Source organism: Dipodomys spectabilis, unplaced genomic scaffold (assembly GCF_019054845.1).
Source record: "Dipodomys spectabilis isolate Male_0828 unplaced genomic scaffold, ASM1905484v1 ptg000728l, whole genome shotgun sequence".
NCBI lineage: Eukaryota > Metazoa > Chordata > Mammalia > Rodentia > Heteromyidae > Dipodomys > Dipodomys spectabilis.
The window spans coordinates 1,006,010-1,021,842 of NW_024871405.1; the positions used below are offsets into that span (position 1 = coordinate 1,006,010).

General features: G+C 60.6%; 1 protein-coding gene and 1 long non-coding RNA gene across 2 annotated transcripts; both read right to left on the bottom strand.

Annotated features, from left to right (window-relative positions):
- Positions 1-1,323: 1,323 nt before the first annotated feature.
- Tnnt3 (troponin T3, fast skeletal type) lies at positions 1,324-9,575 on the bottom strand. The gene is made up of 9 exons (XM_042672574.1): positions 9,563-9,575; positions 6,966-7,011; positions 5,061-5,177; positions 4,903-4,980; positions 4,512-4,625; positions 4,303-4,412; positions 4,091-4,181; positions 2,698-2,738; positions 1,324-1,432 (listed from the first exon to the last, which is right to left on the bottom strand). The coding sequence occupies exons 3-9, from the start codon at positions 5,142-5,144 to the stop codon at positions 1,378-1,380; spliced, it is 573 nt and encodes a 190-aa protein (XP_042528508.1). The 5' UTR covers positions 5,145-5,177; positions 6,966-7,011; positions 9,563-9,575; the 3' UTR covers positions 1,324-1,377.
- A 5,567-nt stretch (positions 9,576-15,142) lies between these two features.
- Positions 15,143-15,536, bottom strand: LOC122102053. The gene is made up of 3 exons (XR_006146453.1): positions 15,450-15,536; positions 15,300-15,331; positions 15,143-15,156 (listed from the first exon to the last, which is right to left on the bottom strand). It is a non-coding gene; the product is annotated as an uncharacterized LOC122102053 (long non-coding RNA).
- Between the last annotated feature and the right edge of the window lie 297 nt (positions 15,537-15,833).

A 15,833-nucleotide genomic window follows, 5' to 3' on the forward strand; every position in this document is an offset into this window, starting at 1 on the left:
ACACGTGTGAGAGACAGGGTGCAGACAGAGATTCTCTGTTTGGCCGTACTTCACTCTCGAGCTCCCCAGGGCTCACGTGATGCAAAGCAGTTCTCGCAAAGAGCCGTCCAGGCTGTCCGGCTGGTGGGACCCTCACCGAATACCCGTCCCGTCCCCCCCCCCCCCCCCGCCCTGGTCTGCTCCGGGGGTGTCTCCCTCCAGCCGCCTTCTGCCTCTCCTCTCAGTCACGGTCCAGCCCCTGCTCCCTGGCTGCCTCTCCACCTGCAGTGTCTCTCCACGGGGGTCTCCCCACGGGGCCCACTCCTGCTCCCAAGCCCTGCAGAAAGCTTCTCCTGCAGGACTTTGACAGTGTCACCGGGAATGTGTTCCTCAACAGCTTGCTCATAAGTGTGAGTGTCCTGGGGTGCACACGGGGTACATCGCTCTGTGTCCTGGGGTGCACACGGGGTACATCGCTCTGTGTATTGGGTATGCCTATGCATGTGGGGGGTTCTGCTCATTCCATTTTGTCCCCGAGGTCCCTCCACAACCCGGTAATGAAGGCCGGTCACTCTGGCCTGCTCAGGGCCCTCACAGCCCGAAGCCCTCTCCGAGCCTTCAGGAGAAGCGTCTCCACACTCACCTTCCCCCCCCCCCCCCCCCCGAGTGCCTTCCTGTGCTAGGCTCTGGGTCTTGATCCAATTTTCATGATTTATATTTTCCATAATTCTATTTGGTCATGACTTTCAAACTCATTGCACAGCCGTGTGCTGGTGCTTGTACGATGTAGAAAAATGGTCTGTGTGGAGCCGGCGCTCTCGTGGTCTGCCCTGCCCTCCCTCCCCAGCCTGTGCCTGGTGCCAGACAGGGGGCTCAGGAGCCCCCTGGGAGCAGGATCTGCCTGCCTTCACCTTTTGGGGTGCTGCATGGCTTCCATGGCCAGCCCTGACCCTCCCTGCCGAGGCCCAGTGTGTCTGTCCTGAGGGGGCCTTGGGGCCAGCCCAGGCTGGTGGTGGGGCCTCCCAGGATGGGGGTGAGGGGCTGGTTGGGAGCAGCGGCCGCAGAGTCTGAGCCCAGCACCCCCAGGACCCGCCCCAGTCACGAGCAGCAGACCAGCAGTCCCGTGGGCTTTCCAGGGGTGCGTCCAGCCCTCCAGAGCCCCATACACGGGTCAGCACACGGCCAGCCAAGGGGAGCCTGGTAACTTTATTCACAGACCCCGGGGGGTGAGGACAGGGAGGGCAGAGACACGGGGGTGGCCTCCGTGGTGCCCCCGACAGCACCTCTGAGCCCAGGGAGGAGAGGCAGCGCGGGGGCTGGGCCGCATGGTGGTGGGGCGCGCGGTGTCGGAGCCAGTTGGGGCTGAGGGTCTCTGCCACGGGGAGCCTCCCGGCGCCTCTACTTCCAGCGCCCGCCGACTTTGCCCTTGGCCGTGGCACCGGCCTTCTTGCTGCTGTAAGCGGGAAACAAGTTGCCCTTGAGGTCTCGGTGTCTGGTGTAGCCGGGGCCGAGGCTGGCCTCCAGGCCCGGGCTGGCCCTGGAGCCTCCCGCCCTGGCTTCCCAGGCTCTGCAGGGTGAGCCTCTGGCCTCCTCCCTCGAGCCCTCTCCCCTGCACACTCAGCTCACACTCACTCCAGGCCAAGCAGTGCTGACTCACCTGTGGCTGGCCGGTCAGGCCTGCGTGAGCACTTAGTGTGGTTAGGACAGGAGCAAGCGAGGCGAGCTAGGGACCCGCCTGCCCCACCAGGGTCACTGCAGACAGCCCCCCCCTCCCCCGTAGGGGAGCTGTCCCGGAAGGCCACAGCCACGGTCCCTGTCTGAAGGTGGCTGCTGGGGCCACCCCATTGTCTGAGGCCCTGCACACCAGAGACCCAGGCAGGCTGGCCACACCCGTCCCTGCTGGATGCCAGGGAGGGCGGGGAGGCCCGTGGGACTGGACTCCGAGGCGGCGCCTGCTCACCCGTGTTCCCGGGCACCCTCACAGGTGTGCACACACACGTGCACACACGTGCACACTGGGCAACTTGCCAAACCAGCCTGTAATGACCCCTGACCCACAGCACAGACACAGGGAGGCGGCGGGAGCCTCCGTCATCAACCCCCTTGTCTCCGATGAGGGTCTCAAGTTGGGAAGCAGAGAGGAAGCAGTGGGAAGAGGGACGATGAGTCCTGGGAAGCCGGCGTTCCCAGAGGCCGCCACACCACCGGCTGGCTCGGCAGCTAGCCCCAGGACGGGACTCGGAGCCCAGGCCCGTGGTCCGGGGCACGGCATCCACCGGGGTGACCCTCCCGAGGAGCCAGCTCTCATGCCCAGAGCTGCCCCGGCCTCCAAATCACCAGCCCAGCCTGCTTCTGAGGGTGAAGCGCCGTGCAATGGACTGGCCAGCCACGCCGGGTCCATGGCAGCCGCAATGGGGCTTCCCGGCTGCCTGCCCGCCGCCCACCCTGCGCAGGACTTGGTGGGGGTGCACGGGTGTGAGCCACACCTGGTTGGTGGGAGAGGAGGGGGAGGAGCTGGCTGGCATCCCGAGGGGCGCGGCCTGTGCAAGCCGGCTGAAGGCCTGGCTGGGTTAGTCTGGTTACTGCTCAGTCCAGGGCCAGCCACCAGTGGCCCGGGTTCAGGACCGGCTCACATCGCCTGGCCTGGGTGGGGAGGAGGGTGGCTGGCCCCAGGGGAACGTGTGTCCCGAGCAGAGCGAGAACGGCCAAGCTACTCACTGCTTCTGGGCCTGGTCAATGCGGCTCCTGAGGGTGGTGATCTGTAAACAACACAGGCAACTTACTGTGAAGCCAGGGCCCAGGAAGCCCAGCGGGGCCGGGTGCGGGGCCACGCCGGTGTGCCGGCCGGGGGTCCACGCCTTCCTGTGCCGGCTCCCTTACTGTGTCCTGGTGGCTCCTTCTGAGGCCTGGTGGGCTCTGTCCCAGGCCTCGGGGCTCACGTCTCACTCACTGGCTACACCACACAGCAGCAGCTCAGAGCTGGCCACTTACCTTGGGCTTGTGGCAGGAGGGGGTGAGGGCGTGGGCAGGGTGGAGGTGAGTCCTTGCAGACCCCCCTTCCCCAGCGGCTGCCTGCCCTGACCCTCCTGCTTTCAGCCACCTGAGAAGGTGAGGCTCTTGCTCACCTGCCAGCGAGGGCGACAGACCAGCCGAGAAGCCCCTGCTTCCGGGCAGGCAGGAGAGCGACCTCCTGCCACCAGCGCCCTGCGCGACCAGGTTCTTGCCATGCGAGAGGCATTGACTCAACACACCCACCAGCCTGGCCCACGGCAGGCTCTGGCTACTCACAACTTGGCCAGCATCTCCACTCTGGCCCGGACAGTCATGATCTAGAAAGACCAAGATGGTTACCGGGCTGGGCGGGCGGCCGAGGCCCGTGAGCTGGCTCGTGGGCGCTGCTCTCTGAGCCCCCGGGACCTGACGTGAGCAGTCTTCTGTCCTGCCTCCCTCTAGGGTCCCAAGGCCCAGGGTGATGGAGCCAGCTCTGGGCCAGCGCCAGCCTCCAGGGAAGGGCTGGAGCTCCTTCCATGAGAGGTAGGCACGCTGGGCTCAGGAGGTCACCTGTCCCAACTCCCAGGGAGCCAGGACCCGCTAGGTGGTTGAGGGAGCTGGGCGGGAAGCCCCACATGCCCTTCCATCCTGAGCTCATCCCGGATGCTGAAGGTGGCTTTGATGACCAAGTTCACGTGCCAGTGCTGGCACTGAGTGATTCACTCCCAGGCCTGGGCCTTGTCCCCTGGCACAAACCCTCAAAGGGAGCCAGTGTCCAGCTCCCCACCTAGCCCGGAGGCTTACATCCCAGAGCCTTACATCCAAGTCTGCCTTCTGCCCCCGCGTTGCCCTCAGATTGTTCAAAATCCCCCCCCTCCCGCTGGCCACCTCCCCCACAGAGGAGACTCATCCCGCCTCCTCCTTCCCAGCTCTAGGCAGGGCCCTGATCAGGCCCGGCCTGTGCTGAGAAGACTGGCATCTGGACGGAGGGGCTCGGGGCAGGCAAACCATGTGCCTGTGGGCCTGGGTCCCGGGGAATCCAAAGGGGAACGGGGCCACGGCGGGGGTGGGGGGCGGTGAAGCCCTGGGGCCCGCGGCGGGGGACAGGGCCTGGACTCACATCATACTTCTGGCGTTTCAGCTTCTCCCCAAACTCAAACTTGTCCGTCTCAAGTTGGTACAGAGTATCCCAGAGCTCCTTTGCCTTGTCCCTGAGAGGTGGAGACGGGGCGACATGGGTGGCGCACAGCGCACAGGCAGGGCAGAACGGCCGCCCCCCCTCTGGCCTGGTCCTGCCTTGGGGCCTTCCCAGTGGCCGTCCTCCTCCCCCACCTCAGCTTGTCGTCACTAAGATGGTCGATGTTGAGTGGCTTGCGTCTCTCGGCAAGAATCTTCTTCTTCATCTCCCTGGCTGTCTGCTTCTTGCCTCTCTTCTGGTCAGCCTGAAGAAGGGCCGGGTGGAAAGGCCTGGTCTCAGAAGGGGCCTGCGCCAGCCTGGGCCAGAGCCACACCCGCCCCAGGGCTCTCAGCACTGGCCTCACCTTGGCCAGGTAGCTGCTGTAGTTGGCTCCCATGGAGGACAGGGCCTTCTTCTTCTTCAGGTCATCCTCGGCTCTCCTCTTGGCATCCTCCTCCTCTCTCCTGGCCTTCTCTTCCTACAGAGATGCCATCCCCAGATCCTCAGGGCGGGCTGGGCCAGGGCTGCCCTCTAGGGCAGACTTGGAGAACCCACCCCAGACTTGGAAGTTCTTTGGGAGCAAGCTCCAGCCTGTCAGGGTCTGCTGGCTTGCAGGGGAGGTGTGGGGCAAGGAGTCCTAGCCGATGCCTCTGATCAGTGGTGGTGAGCTGGGGGCCCCAGGAGAAGGAATTGCCAGAGTCCCCTCCCCTTGCTCCGGGCTCCCGGGAGGGCCCGGCCGGGGCGGTACTGCTCACCGCCAGTCTGTTCTGGCGTTCCCGCTCCTTCTCGGCACGAATTCTCTGCTGCTCGGCCCTCTCTGCGCGGCGCTTCTCCTGCAGCCGAAAGGCAGGTCGAACGGGCTCTGCCATGCCCCACCTCGCCATGCCCAGCCCCGCAGAACAACTGCACTCACAATCCTCTCTTTGAGCGCGATCAGCTCCTCCTCCTCCTTCTTCCTGGCCTCAAAATGGCTGTCAATGAGGGCCTGGAGCTCCATGAGGTCTTTGTTCTGACGCTTCTTTTGGATGTCCTGGGGAGGCGGGGGGCAGGGGGGCATGGGGAGAGCTCTTAGGTACCACCCCTCTTATCTAGACCAGACCCTCCATGTAGCAAGGGGCACCTTCCGCTCCTCAGTCTTCTTCCTCTAGTCATCATCATAATGACCGTGACGTGCAACACCTCAATGGCTGCTGCCCTCCTGGTTTCATGATGACCTGACCCCCAAGCCCCATTGCAGGAATGGTGCCTGTGCTGTTTGCAAGGCCATCCCCAGGCCAACCTTGAAGCCACGGGGCATGCCTGGGATAGGCTGGCTCAGACTTGGTTCTGCCATCCTCAGAGATGTCTACATCCGTGTGGCCAAGAAGAGACTGGTGAGAGGAACTCATTGTACAAATGGGTTGATGGGTAGGCGAACAGGAGGTGAAATGTTTTGTATAGATGGGTGGATAGGTGTGTGAACAGATGAGTGGATAGATAAGTGGTTGGGTTATTGGTAGAGGATGGCTGGAGAGATGGACAGATGGATGATTGGAGATGTCTGTGTGGATAGATAGATAATAAGTGACCAGTAGAAGTGTGGCTCAGTGAGTTGATGAATGAGCAAGTAAACAGAAATTGGATGCATATGAGTAACTGCATGGGTAAATGTGTGGATAATAGATGGATGGATGGATGCGTGGATGGATGAATGGATGGCATAATGGATGGATGGATGGACAGATGGCTAGGTGAGTACATGTATGGATAACAGATGGGATGGATGGATGAGTGAGTGAGTGAGTGAATGGATGTGGACATGCATGGAATAATGGATGGTGGATGAGTAACTGGATAGATGGATGCAGACATGCATGGAATAATGGATGGTGGATGGATGGATGAGTGACTGGAAGGATGGAAGGAAGGATGGATGGATAAACAGATGGGTGAGTGAAAGGATGAATGAGTATGTGGCTAACAGATGGGCTGGATAGATGAATGAATGGGTGGGTGGATGCAGGCATGCAAGGAATAATGGATGGATAGATGTGTGGATGGATGGATCGAGGGATGGGTAGATGGATGTGTGGATGGATGGATGGATGGATAGATAGATGGATGGATGGGTGGATGGATGGAGGGAGGGAGGGATGGAGAGAGGGAGGGGGGATGGGTAGATGGATGTGTGGATGGATGGATGGATGGATAGATAGATGGATGGATGGGTGGATAGATGGATGGAGGGAGGGATGGAGAGAGGGAGGGAAGGATGGAGAGAGGGAGGGGGGATGGGTAGATGGATGTGTGGATGGATGGATGGATAGATAGATAAATGGATGGATGGGTGGATGGAGGGAGGGAGGGAGAGAGGGAGGGAGGGAGAGAGGGAGGGAGGGAGAGAGGGAGGGAGGGGTGGAGAGAGGGAGGGGGGATGGGTAGATGGATGTGTGGATGGATGGATGGATGGATAGATAGATGGATGGATGGGTGGATGGATGGATGGAGGGAGGGAGGGAGAGAGGGAGGGAGGGATGGAGAGAGGGAGGGGGGATGGGTAGATGGATGTGTGGATGGATGGATGGATAGATAGATAAATGGATGGATGGGTGGATGGATGGAAGGATGGAAGGATGGAGGAAGGGATGGGTGGATGGGAAGGGAAGAAGGTACTATCTTTGGAAGAGTTTCTTCAAGTCTAGGAATCAATTCTGGAAGAGTGGCCTGGAATCAGGAAGCCCTGACTCTGGAAGAGATGTGCTTCTGAGACCTTGCCTGGACCACCAAGCTAGGCGGTGGGGACAGGGGATGGGTGTTGATCTGGGTCCCATAAACTTACATCGAAGTCTACTTTCTCCCCTTCTGGGATCTTAGGAGCCGTCAGTCTGAGGAGGAGAGAGGTTGATTATGAGCAGGTAGAGCTGGGGCCTCTGTGTGTGTGTTGGGGGGTGAGGGTGAACCTGCACTGACCTGGCCCCAGGTCCGCCCTCATTCTTGTGCACCTGGCAGGAGAGGGCATCTTGCCTAATGGCACATTTGCCTGGGCTTTGTTCTTATCTGATTTATAGCCCACATTCCAAGAGGGCCCTGACCCCCTGAGAGAAGGTTCTGAGATCCCGCCTCTCTGGGAGGGGACCCCCAAGTTTTTTCTCAACCCCCCAAAGCATGGCCAGGTCCCTTCGGAGGACAGGATGCCACCGCAGGCCCTGTGGGGGCCGTGGGTGTCGGGAGGCTCTGTAGCCGGGACTGACTGTGGTCTTCCTCGTGTCTCTGGCCTCTCTTTCATCTTTCTTTCTGGAGGCCCAGAGGAAGGAGAAGAGGGGGCTCAGCGAGCAGTGTGAAGAGGAAAGAAGCCCCCAGTGTGCTGGCTGTACCACCCCCTCCCCCCGACAATCCATTCCAGATGGGGCAGAGAGTTACGACAAGAACGGCTTTCAAAACCAAGACACAGAAGAAAGGGGGGCTGAATATCGATCAAAACCTGGAGCGGAAGGCTGTTCTCCGAGCTCTGGAGCCTCCTCCAAGGAAAAGACGTGCAGATGACACCGCACAAATGAAAAACTTATGTACGTTAAAAAAAAAAAAAAGCAAAAACTGTAGCACAGGCGGAAAAAAAAAAACCACCCAGACTTAAAAAAATATATATTCAGCAAGTACAGAGAAGACTTATACCCTATGCAAACGAATCACTAAGAAAACATCGAGAAATGTCGGCCGTAAGATAAATGAGTAAAGGCATAGGCTGCCAGTTCTCAGAGAAGAAAGACAAGCAGTTCACCAGCACGGGGATGACTGGCCCTCGTACCATCCCAGGAATGCAAAGGAAAACAAGGTGCTGTTCGCCATCCATCAATGGCGGGGAGGAAAAAGCACGTTTCTGTCTCTGGGTAGAGGGTGTGGGGCACAGCCCACATAGGAGGCCTCCTTGGCCAGGCCCTTGTGGAAAGCAATTTGGCAATAAATGTCAAAGTCTTAAGAACATTCACGCTCTTTGACCCAGTAATTCCAGTTCTGGGAATGGGGCCTAGGGAAATAGCCCCAAAGATGGAAAATGCTTCACCGCCGTTATTTATGATAGTAAAATATTGGGGGAAAGCCTGCAATAGAGGAGTGGTTAGGAACAGTATGGTTTGCTCAATTGACGGAATATTATGTGGCCATTCAAAATATTTAAGAAGACTATGTAAAAACATGGAAAAATACTTATGAATAGTGCTAATTTTTTTTCAAAGAAAGCAAAATTCAAGGCTGTATAGACAGTCTCATGTTTGAAAACCAGCAGAGTTGAGGTCTTTTTTTCCCGAGCCCTTGTCGTGGAAAAAGAGTAGGAAGAAATAACGACTTTGATTTCTTTCTGCTCCTTTCCACACGCGGGCGGGCGGGTGGGCGAGTGGGTGGGTGGTGGGTGGATGGGAGAATTATGGATCTTTTTTTTTCTCTCTTCATTTGACTTTTACGTATTTTCCAAATTTTCTTTAATGAGGTGTTTTATTTTCATAATGAAAACACAAACAGTTTTCCTAAAATGAGAAAATATCTTACGACCCTTGCGTTACTTTATTTTAAACTGCTGAAAATAAAAGTACGAGAATGTGGACACGCCAGCCATACCTCTAACCTATCTTTGCTCTCCTTTGTGGGAGCAAGCAAAGGGGGTGCACTCCTGCACCCTGAAATCCCCCCCACGGTCTGAGCCAGGTGCAGATGAGAGACTGGGCAGTCAGGGAAGAGGCCTGTGTGGGAACAAGCCCCGGTGCCAGGCAGCTAAGAAAAGTTGGGTTAAAAAAGCTCATAAAATGGGGATGGAAGGGAAAAACAGAGTGAGCGAGGGAAGTGGTGACATTGTCCAGAAAGAAATGCACTCTACCTGACTGAGGGAACTGCAGCCCTCTGTCCTGTGTATAATAACAAAATTTTTAAATAACCATAAAAAGAGTTCTGAACGACTCACAAGTGGAGCTACCCCGGAGGGCCTAGCACCCCCAGGCACAGGCTGATTTGGACACAGCCCATCCAACGTGGGTTTGGGGTAAGACATTTCCACTTCTCATTTTCTACCCTACATTTCATACCTGGGGCTCTGAGTGAGCTCCCCCCAACACACACCGCCACAGCTGGGCTGGTGTGGTCTAAAGAGGCAAAGGGAGCTGGGGCTGCGGTGCCCTGGGCAGCTCAGCCCCCCAGTCTCCCCAGCCGCTTCTGCACCTTGGCCCAACAGCCTTTTCCTTCCGCACATAGGATGGCCAGCACAGGCTCTCTCCCACCGTCCTGTGCATTCCAAAGGCAACCTTGGTCCCTAGTGTCCTGTGCACTTGGGCTTTTCCCCCAGAATAAGATCGATGCCTGCACACTGGCCGCCCGTGTCCACCCAGCCCATCCTGGACGCTGTACCTGACCGCCCGGGTCCACCCAGCCCATCTGGGACTCTGTACTCACTTGGGCCTGGGCTTCTCCTCTGGTCACCACAGGGCCAGCATGGGGAAAGGAGGGAAGAGACAGCAGGTAAGACAGGGTCCTTCAGGCTGACCTGCAGGGCCAGTCACCTCTCCTGCTGAGCCCACCTCCCCACGTACCACCCCTCCAAAAGGAAGGAGGTCTTGGCCCCCCAGTTCTAGGCCTGTGCAAGGTCCGAGGGGTCCCAGAAAGGCCCAGAGCATGGGGAGGAAGGGAAGAAAGGAGAAATCGTGGCAAGAAGTGTGTGCCCTGGGGGCCCCAGGGAAAGAAGATGGCAGGAGGCGAGGAGGGGGCAGTGGAGAGCTGGAGGAAGGTGTTGGCTGGGGGCTGGGGGCTGCTGTTCTGGGGTCCTCCCCACTGAGTGACCACCTTTGTGTGGGCAGAAGCTCAGGCTCCATGGCCGGTGCCATGCAGAGCGGTGGGGCCTGGGCCTCGAGGCCCCTGGCCAAGGAGGAAGGAGGACAGATGGACAGATGGACAGGCACGGGGGAGGACAGGGAGATAGTGATGCAGACACCGGTGGGTGGGTCTTCTCTGCCTCCCGTGGGCAGAGCCTGCCAGAGCCAGTGTCCTGCAAAGGTTGCAGCGGGCAGCGGGGAGCAGCGGGAAGACCTTACCTTCCTCGTCCTCCTCCCTCTCGTCCTCAGCAGCTTCTTCATGGCGGAGGCACAAGCACACATGCAAGAGAAAAGCGAGCGGCTGCCGGGAGCATCGGCCACGCGGAGCAGCAGCAGGCACAGAGCCCTCGGGGAGGGGGGCACCGATGGCAGCCGGGCAGCACCTCTGCCCGCCCAGAGGCCTGGACCCCTGTCAGGCCCTCCAGCTACACGTACAGTGCTGCTCTTTGGGGGTGCACACAGTCCTGACTGTCACACTGTGGGGCTGGAGCTGGCTGGGCACAGCTCCTGTGCCCGAGCACACCCCGCAGCCCTGCCCCCTGAGCCCTGAGCCCCAGACCCTCACAGAAGCCACAGGGACGGCGCCATCTCTGTGCTCTGCTCCTGTGTGGATCCTGATGCATATTTGCTTTCTAACACCAACTCTGCCCAAGGAGCCCCGCTGGATCTCAAAGGTGTCAACGTGGGCTCTAGCAGTGGCCTCCAGCCTTGGGGCCTTCTAGCAGGGAGGGGTTTGACCACGGCCAGGCCCCACACCAGCCTTCATTCCTGCTCTGGGCCCAGGGTCAGCCCCGGGAGACACCCTTGGCCCTGCCTGCCCAGCCTAGTGAGCCTTGGTTGGGGACATCTGGACTGCCAGCATCTTCTTCTGCACATGGTTAGTGATGAGCAGGCCTTGTCTGAGCTTGTCTGTGAAGGTCCAGCCTACCAGTTCTCCCGATACTTGCACTTGGCTAGGGTCTGTCTGGGATCTCTATTCCTGGGCTTCTGGAACACGCTGTTATCTAGGAACTAGAGCCCCATGGCTGGGCAATGCAGCTCTGAAGGCAAGCCTGATGCCAGCCTCCTGTAAGTCCGAGAGCGTGTATGGAGCTGTGCAGGTGTTGGGAGTCGAGTCCTGTGAAGGGCTGGGGGGGGGGGTGCTGAGGGACGGCAAGGCCCCCCTGTCCAGGTCTGGTGGGGGGGAACCTGGCCGCAGGGTCCTGAGGAAGAAGCTGAACGCAGCAGGGGCAGTGCATGGCTAAGCAGCAAAGCTTCCGTGCAACCCTGCTCTCCTGTCTGTCCATCTGTCCATCTGCTGACCTCAGTGCTGGCCCCAGGTGCCCTAAGGCCCCTATAGGTGGGCTTCTGGCCACCACCGTCTTGTGTGAGCTGACAGTCCGACCCAGCCCCTCTCCTGGGGGACCCGGGGACCCTGGGGGGCACCCTGGAGGGCACCCTGGAGGGGCCAGGCCCTGCAGTTCCATGGAAGTGTGTGAATGGGGGCTGAGGCGCTTCCCTCCACCCTGCTTGGGCCTCGGCCTAGGATCTGTGGCTCCCAGCCCCGCTGTGGGGCAGGTAGGCCCCCGGTTCCCTGGGAGCCTGCTGGGTGTGCCTGGCTTGGGTGCAGGCCATGGGTGGGATGCTGGGAGCTGACTGATTGCTCTTTTGCACGCATGGCCCCCGGCTGTTCCGGGTCCCCAGCATCCCCACCTCGGGCCTCAGCCCGACTTTCTTTTCCGCTTCACCCCGCTTGCTCCTCCACCTCCCTTCAGCCTTGCCCCTCCTTCCTCCCCCTCCCCCGGCTTGTTCTCTGCGGCAGGGGGCAGGGTGGAGGCCACCCCCAGCCCCGCCCCGCCCCTCCTCCTCTGTCTGCTCCCCTCCACCCTGCCCCGGTGGACCCAGAGGGCTTGGTCTTCCCTAGGCCTGCTCTGCACACCTTCCACCTTCCCCTGCCTCCTGGGGCACTGAAACCTGCCCCAGTCTACTCGGTTCCACCTGGGCAAACGAGGCCAGTGCGGCCAGCCCAGGGGCCAGGACTGGGTTGTGAGCGTCAGGAGGAAGAGGATGAGGGGGTCTAGTGTGGCTGTTGGGGGTGGGTGGCCTACCTTCCTGGACTTCCTCTGTGAGCAGCAGCCGGTGGGGGAGAGGGAGGGAGGAGAGAGAACTGGTGAGTGGAGGCAGGTGGGGGGGGGGAGGGGAGGGGCAGCGGGAGCACAGCAGAACCAAGTGTGAGTGGGTTACATGGCCCGTCTTGTTCCTTCTTGGCCCTGCTCCTACACCCCACCACACATGGCCCTCCGTGCCACGAGGCTCCAAAGCCGTGTCACATACCTGGTTCATGAGTCTCAGGGGCTAAGGAGGGCCATGGAACAAGAGGCAAAGCCGCGGGTCAGAGGTCAGAGGTCAGAGGAGAAAGGACACGGCCCGTCACCACTCGAGGCCGAGGGGTGGGGCACGTGCGGGAAGCCAGCAAGACAGGGTGGGAGTTAGCTGGGGGTGTGGTCGCCTCCCCCTCCCGGCCTGTGCCCCAGATCCACGGCCCCTCAGACCTGGGAGTAGGAGTGGCTCTGAGACCTGAGCCCACGCCCCCCCTCCCACCCCTGCTGCCTCACAGAGGGGGAAACCGAGGCTGGGACTGGGAGGCTCCTGTCTAGGGGTACAGCCTGGTCAGGCGGCGCCAGAGGCCCCCAAAGAAGGTTGAAGCCCAGGGAGACACCCCATTTCCTGCCATCCCACGGACTGGAGAAGGCCCTCCTTTGCGTCCCTTTGGACTGGGGCCTCTGGGGAGTGGGGCAGACCCCTGCTGAGGACGGGATGGGGGATGCTGCTGGGTCAGTGGTGGGCGCTGACCGGAGGGCTGGGGCCTCTCCTGGCCCCAGGCCGCAGGCCTCTGCCTCCCGCTGCCTCTCCCCTGTGTCCCGAGCCATCCTGACACCCAGCCCGGGGTCCTGGCCTAACCGGGAGGTCAGCCTGCACGGTGGGGTCTCAGCCCGTGCCAGGCTCCAGAACTCAGGGACTTGGGGTGGGGGGGCCCTGGCTGTGCTGCCCATGGGATTCCTGGGGTGCCAGGACCTTCCTGGTCACGCGTGGGGCTAGGTTAGTGGGTTACGTGGGGCCACATGTGAGGCCCCCCGCTGGCTGGCGCCCCGGTGCACCCCTCCCCTCCCCACCCTGCCGGCCCCAGCCAGACCCGGGCCCCACATGGGGACAAGAAGTCCAGTATGTGCGTACCTTCCTCCTGGACTTCTGCGGCCGGAGAGTGCGGGGCGGGAAGGGGAGAGGACAGGGTTAGACAGGAGCACACACGAATCCTTAGAGGCAGAGGCCGGGGTCATAACCCCAGGAAGGGGTGGCCAAGGGGAGCCAGGCCCAGTGCGGGCAGGAAGGCTGGGAGGGATGGGGGCTCGGGTCCTGCACCCGCTTACCTTCCTCCTGAGCTTCTTCTGGGGGTAGGACAAGCCGGCAGCGGAGGAGGCAGGCGGGAGAGAAAGAGAGAAAGAACAAGGACCTCTGTTAGAGGGGAGAGCGCAGTGGTGGACACGAGGCTGGCCCCTGGGGACAGGCAGGGCCGCCCGGGCCTGGCAGGGAGAGTGGCCGGTCCCATGTTCCTGATGGCAGCAGGCATCACGTGCAAGAAATGCCCAAGACAGTCGGCCACCCAGCACCACATGGGTGCATGGTGTGTGGGGGGGTGGTAGGAAGGAGGTGTCGCTGTGGCCTGCTCTGTGAGGGACAGAAGTGAGGCCCTGAGCAAAGCCAGTGTGTGGTGACGGGACCCTGTGCCACCGAGGCCCCGGGGTGGGGGGGTGGGGGGGCTGCGAGGAAACCAGACCTTCCCGGCCATTCTTTGGGAGTGCACGCTTCTCTCTCAGAAGCCACAGAAAAGAAGGGCTCTGCCCGCTGTCCTGAGGGCAGCAAGTGTTTCCAGACATTTCCTTCACAGGACCCACAGCCCTGGTGGGTCGGAACTCGCGCCAGGAGCGAGCCGCGCTGCAGGTCTGGTAAACCGCACCGCGCCGCACCGCGCCGCACGGCTCTCAGGTGCGCTGCCCACGCCCCCCACGCCCGACACAGGAAGGAGCCTCCGAGCCCAAAGTAGAGCAGTGGAGCGGTGGAGCACGGAGTGATCGAGAGTCAGAGACCCAGGCCCAGAGGGACAGGAACAAGAGACCGGGGGAAAGGAAGACAGAGAGGTAGAAACAGAGAGAGAGGGAGGGAGACAGGGAGGAAAAGACAGAGACAGAGACAGAAAAGAGGGTGGGACCGAGAGACAGACACAGGGAAAAGGGGGCAGAGATGGAGAGAGACTCTGAGGGGCCCTGAGAGGCAGAGACGAGAGCAAAGTGTGCAGACCAAGGCCCTTGGTATTAATGAGTGAGGTGTTTAATGCCCGCCCACCAACGGCACACGGCACGCTCACAATGACCACCAGGCATTCATGAAGGATTAATGAGGATCCTCTAACCCGTGGCTGGGATGGGAAGTTAATGAGATTCAATTAATGATCAAGTCATTGATCATTAATCGAATGGTTACTTTATTAATCATGAGCTAAGTTAATGAGGAATGGTGACAGTTAATGCTGAATTAACGACGAGGAAGAGGAGCAGTTGATGGACATCTCAGGGAGGACCCTCAGAACAGGCCTTCACCAAGCAGAGGGGGCCTGTGGGGGGAGGCTAGGGGCCACCAGGGCCGCCAGTTACCTTCCTCTTCGTACTGCTCTGCATTGGGATAGAACAGAAGACAGGAGCCTTGTTAGACAGCACGGAGGGTGAGGGCCGAGACGCCCCGTCCCTGGGCAGCCCAGCACCTTTGCTGGCTGGGGACGGAGGCCGGGGGCCTCGGCTCAGAGGAGGCTGCCTGGCCTGGAGGAGGAAACCACTCAACCCCAGGAAACCTTGGGTGTCCCCTGATCCCATTATCCTCTTGTGGCTGTGGGGGGTGACAGACGTCAGAGGCCCATTGGGTCCTGGGAGCCACACTACCCACACCACAGCACAGGCTGGCACGGGGGATATTAGGCCACAAGGTCATTTGGAGAGGGGTGGGTGGCTCCAAAGCGCACCCCCTGACTGGTCTGGGACCTCTGGGTCAGGGCTTCCTGGGGGCTCTCCGTCTACTACAACCATGGTCCCTCCCAGAGGCAGAAGGAAAGACAGAACATAGCAATGGCACTCACCTTCACCCTGTTCACTGTCGTTGAGAGAAAGGGAGGGAGAGAGAGAGAGGGAGAGAAAAGTGGCTTTGGTGCTGCCAGCCGGCCCCCAGCCCGGCCACCCCGGTCAGCCGGAGCTGCCCGTCGCCGGGAGGGCTCTGTAGGCGGTGGTACTACTCACACTTCCTCGTCAGACATGGTGGCAGTGGTGTTCTGTGGAGGGGAGGAGGGTAGTTAGGAGCTGGATAGCTCAGATGTGCGGGAGCCTGTGGGCTGGGAGAGGGCAGAGGCTGCCTTGGAGGTGAAAGGCCAAGCTTGGTCTTCTCCATACCCTGCTCCCTGCCTCCTGGACTCCGACCATCTTCTGCCCTGGTTGCCTCTGGCTCTCAGAGCCCCAGAGCTGGGTGTCGGGCTCCCATGGCGTCCACCCACTCTGGCACATGGCCTCCTGGGAGGGTCACCCAGAATGCACCCTGGAAGTCCCCTGCGGGTTTGAGCTGAACCCTGCCTCTTGCTGGTCCAAGGCCCCCAGGCCCAGCTCCTCCCCGCGGGGCAGGGGGCTTCCTTCCCTGGCCTCTCAGTCCTCCCCAATCAGTCTGCCACTGTGGCTCCGTTGGGAGTTCGGTGCCCTGGCGGGACACCCCGCAGCCCCTTGTGTGTCATGAGACCCTGTGAGGGCCTCCTCATCTCAGACTGCCCACGCTGCCGGGCCTCC

What these genes read in the sequence shown, in the direction of transcription:
- Tnnt3 (XM_042672574.1), bottom strand. Translation starts at nt 5,144, where the DNA reads ATGGAGCTCCAGGCCCTCATTGACAGCCATTTTGAGGCCAGGAAGAAG. An exon ending in TCGCGCTCAAAGAGAGGATT is followed by an intron (nt 4,981 to 5,060) that starts GTGAGTGCAGTT and finishes TTTCGGCTGCAG; the next exon opens with GAGAAGCGCCGCGCAGAGAG. An exon ending in ATTGACCAGGCCCAGAAGCA is followed by an intron (nt 1,433 to 2,697) that starts GTGAGTAGCTTG and finishes TCCCGCTTACAG; the next exon opens with CAGCAAGAAGGCCGGTGCCA.